The 3,235-nt window shown below is 30.3% G+C and overlaps 1 protein-coding gene across 1 annotated transcript; it reads right to left on the bottom strand.

The window, feature by feature from the left end:
* Window positions 1-1,739: 1,739 nt before the first annotated feature.
* Window positions 1,740-2,869, bottom strand: LOC110266659 (uncharacterized). The gene is made up of 4 exons (XM_021111559.2): window positions 2,822-2,869; window positions 2,548-2,622; window positions 2,343-2,453; window positions 1,740-1,874 (listed from the first exon to the last, which is right to left on the bottom strand). Exons 1-4 carry the CDS (start codon window positions 2,867-2,869, stop codon window positions 1,740-1,742), a joined length of 369 nt encoding a protein of 122 aa, XP_020967218.2.
* Between the last annotated feature and the right edge of the window lie 366 nt (window positions 2,870-3,235).

Below are 3,235 nucleotides of genomic sequence, written 5' to 3'. Positions count from 1 at the left end.
GTGTGAGTGATGGTGAGCCATGGGTGAGGGGTTGGGTGGCTAGGGTTTTTGATGAGTTAAGTGAGTGTTAGTAAAATTATGGTTTGTGTATAAAATTGGGAATTTTTGGGTTTAATTAGAGAAAGGTAATTTTAATAAAATTGGGGTATAGAATAATAATTTGAAATTTAATTAAATCTCTAAAAATTACTTTAAAATATTATTTGTTGTATTAAAATACTAATTGATTCTCAATCAATTACTCTAATTGAAAATACATGGTAATATAATTAATTTTCTTTATCTTTAAAACTTAAAGTATTAAATTATATAAATATAAATTATTTAAATCAAATCATATAAAATTCTTATTAATTCATAACTACCAACTTTATATTTTAAATATAGAATATAGCTCAAAAATTGAAAAATTATATATAATTCTAATTTAAATAGCCAAACCTCATTATTTCCGAATTTCTAAAACTTTAAATTGTAAATAGGAAAATAATCCATAATTATAGGGTTTAGATAAAAACCTTAACTAATTTCAAATCCAATTAATCAAAACTACCTTTAATTATTTTCAATAAAATTATTTCATAATAAGACTTTTCAAAAGCTCTGGGTCTTATAGATATCACAGCCAATATGACAGGCATTCATCATATGCATCTCTTATGTGCTTGTTTGCTTTGATTACTTGCAGTTTGTCTAAATGTATAATATGTCTACTTGCTTCTTGAATTACTTGCTATACTTGAATATTACCTGTGTATTGTATTACTTGTTTGAATATACTTGTGATTGTCTGGAGCTGAGGAGGTCAGGTAGGCGACGGTGATGGGATTGTATGGAAGGTAGTTTGGCGAAGGCTGTGGGATACAGCAGTATGATTGGTATTAGTTAGAAATTTCCTAAGTTTAGATAACCCTGTTTATGGTTTATGGTTTTAAGTTATTTATTTTGTTAAGCTTAAATATCAGTATCGATGTGAAGTTCTAGTACTACTACATAATTGAGTTTTACTAACATTTAAAAAATGTTACCAAATCATATTAAAATGTTACCTATGTATATTAGTAACATTCTAACAAATGTTAAATATACTCTATGTTACTAAAGAGTTTTACTAATATTTTTCAAAATATTTAATAACATTTAGTAAAAATGTTACAATAGATCTTCTATAGTAATATTATGAGAAATGTTACAATAGACTTTTCTTAGTAATACTTAAAGAAATGTTACAATAGATATATTTTGTAACACTTAGAAAAATGTTACCATAGATATTTTTTGTAACACTTAAAAAATGTTACAATAGATATTTTATGTAACACTTAAAAAAATGTTACCATAAATATTTTTTGTAACACTTCAAAAAATGTTACCAAAGATATTTTTTGTAACACTTAAAAAATGTTACAAAAGCTCTTTAGTAACATTTTTTTTAGTTATATTGTACTATTTTTTATTTTTTATTTTTTATTATACGTAATATAAATATACTAAAATTAATTACTACAACATGAAATATTTAATTAAATTCACAAATTCACAAAATAAAATTTTTATAGCCTCTTTTATTAATCAATAATCATTGTACAAGTTTGATTCGTGATGCAAATAAAAAGAAAAAAGAAAAAAAATAGTTATAACACTTAAACTCTATGAACATTTCATATAAAAAAGAAAAAGAAAAGTGATACTATGTACATAAAAAACTTAGTCCTTATACTAATCCTAGAAAAATGTATTTATCTGCCGAGCTTGGAAGTAGCACCCGTTAAGAAAACCTCTTTATCGTCTTCTGGAATCTCATCAAAAATCACAGCTGCAGTTAAGGTGTTGTCGTGCACGTGATGAGTAGAACTTTGTCCTATATTGTGCAGCTATATTGAATGAATGAGCAATGGCAGAGTGCCCCCACATGCCCAACGGGGTACACAAGACAAGAAGAACCAAATACAAACCATAAAATGACAAAAGCAATTTTGATTACCACAAACAATAGTATATAATATGCAATGAAAATGGAGCAGCTCAATTATATAAGGAGTACTAACAATTAATTATTAATTAATTACTGTAATTAAAGTAAGTTAGCACTTAGCACTAGAATGGAGTCGAAATGTAGTTGTAAGTTGCAAATCAGATACAGGGCAGTGTAGTAGTACTAAATACTAATAGTAAATATGGAGGATGACACTACAAAAAATTCTGGTTAAAACGGCAGTTTTTTTGGGTATTTACGGCGGTTTTAGAAAGCGACGTAATTCTGGGCGCCATTCTAGTTATTACGGCGGTTTTCAGAAAACCGCCACAATTTTCATATGTAAGTTCCAAGTCAAGAAACACACCTCTTGGAGTTCCAATATAGAATCTAAAGTCTCATTGGAAGAAGTAATCAAATCTGAGTATGCTACTCTAACATTTCCATCTGCTTCACAAAATGAAAACTTGACCGGATCCTGCAGACAATATTTCGTGTTATCATCAGTCATGAAACTCAAATATGGTGAACAGCAAATTGCATTAAATCTTAAAATTGGGATAGGAAAAGACCTGAGGTAACCTATTTGAACTTGAAAATGGCTTCTGAAGCAAGAACCTAAGCTCAAGAATTTTGTACCAGAGGGCCTTGAAGACAAAAGTCAGTGATGTTAATATAAAACCAAAACAGACTCAAAAGTATATGTACATTTTACTACCTGATTTTGGCATGCAAGACTATTCATCATGATTCTTCCATTAAAATTGGAGACACTTGTAATTAACAAAAAATGCTATAATATTTTACAGAAATAATACAGATATATAATAGAGAAAAATAACTTACCAACTTTGTAGAGCATGTTGAAGAGACTCCCATTGTCCATGTACTCATATGCAAGAAGCTTCTCTTAGCGGGAACAATAGTAAGCAAGAGGTGGCAACACAAATGGATGGTTGACTTGGCTAACTTTCCCAATTCTCCTCTGGAAATCACTTTTGGAGATTCCCCAATCCTTGATCCTCTTCACAGCCAAGAACACACCGTTGACTAGCATCACCTTGTAGAGGCTCCCATGCATCCCTCTCCCAATCAACTCAGCTGGTGCTCTCAGCAAGTCCTCAAACCTCAGCGCCTTTGATACCCTGCTTGACAGAACTACCAGCGTTGATGTGCTCAATGTTATTCCACTCTCAAGTGATGTTATCGATGGCTCTGATCTCATCTCAACGCTGCCACGGCCACTGCCACCACCACTAC

This window comes from Arachis ipaensis, chromosome B6, assembly GCF_059453495.1.
Source record: "Arachis ipaensis isolate K30076 ecotype BB chromosome B6, ASM5945349v1, whole genome shotgun sequence".
Taxonomy (NCBI): Eukaryota; Viridiplantae; Streptophyta; class Magnoliopsida; order Fabales; family Fabaceae; genus Arachis; species Arachis ipaensis.
This window is presented reverse-complemented; position numbering and strand designations above follow the sequence as displayed.

Coding starts and splice junctions, on each gene's coding strand:
- LOC110266659 (XM_021111559.2), bottom strand. CDS start 2,869: ATGAGTACATGGACAATGGGAGTCTCTTCAACATGCTCTACAAAGTTG. Junction 2,454..2,547: donor GTTCAAATAGGTTACCTCAG/GTCTTTTCCTAT, acceptor TATTGTCTGCAG/GATCCGGTCAAGTTTTCATT. Junction 1,875..2,342: donor CTATATTGGAACTCCAAGAG/GTGTGTTTCTTG, acceptor CATTCAATATAG/CTGCACAATATAGGACAAAG.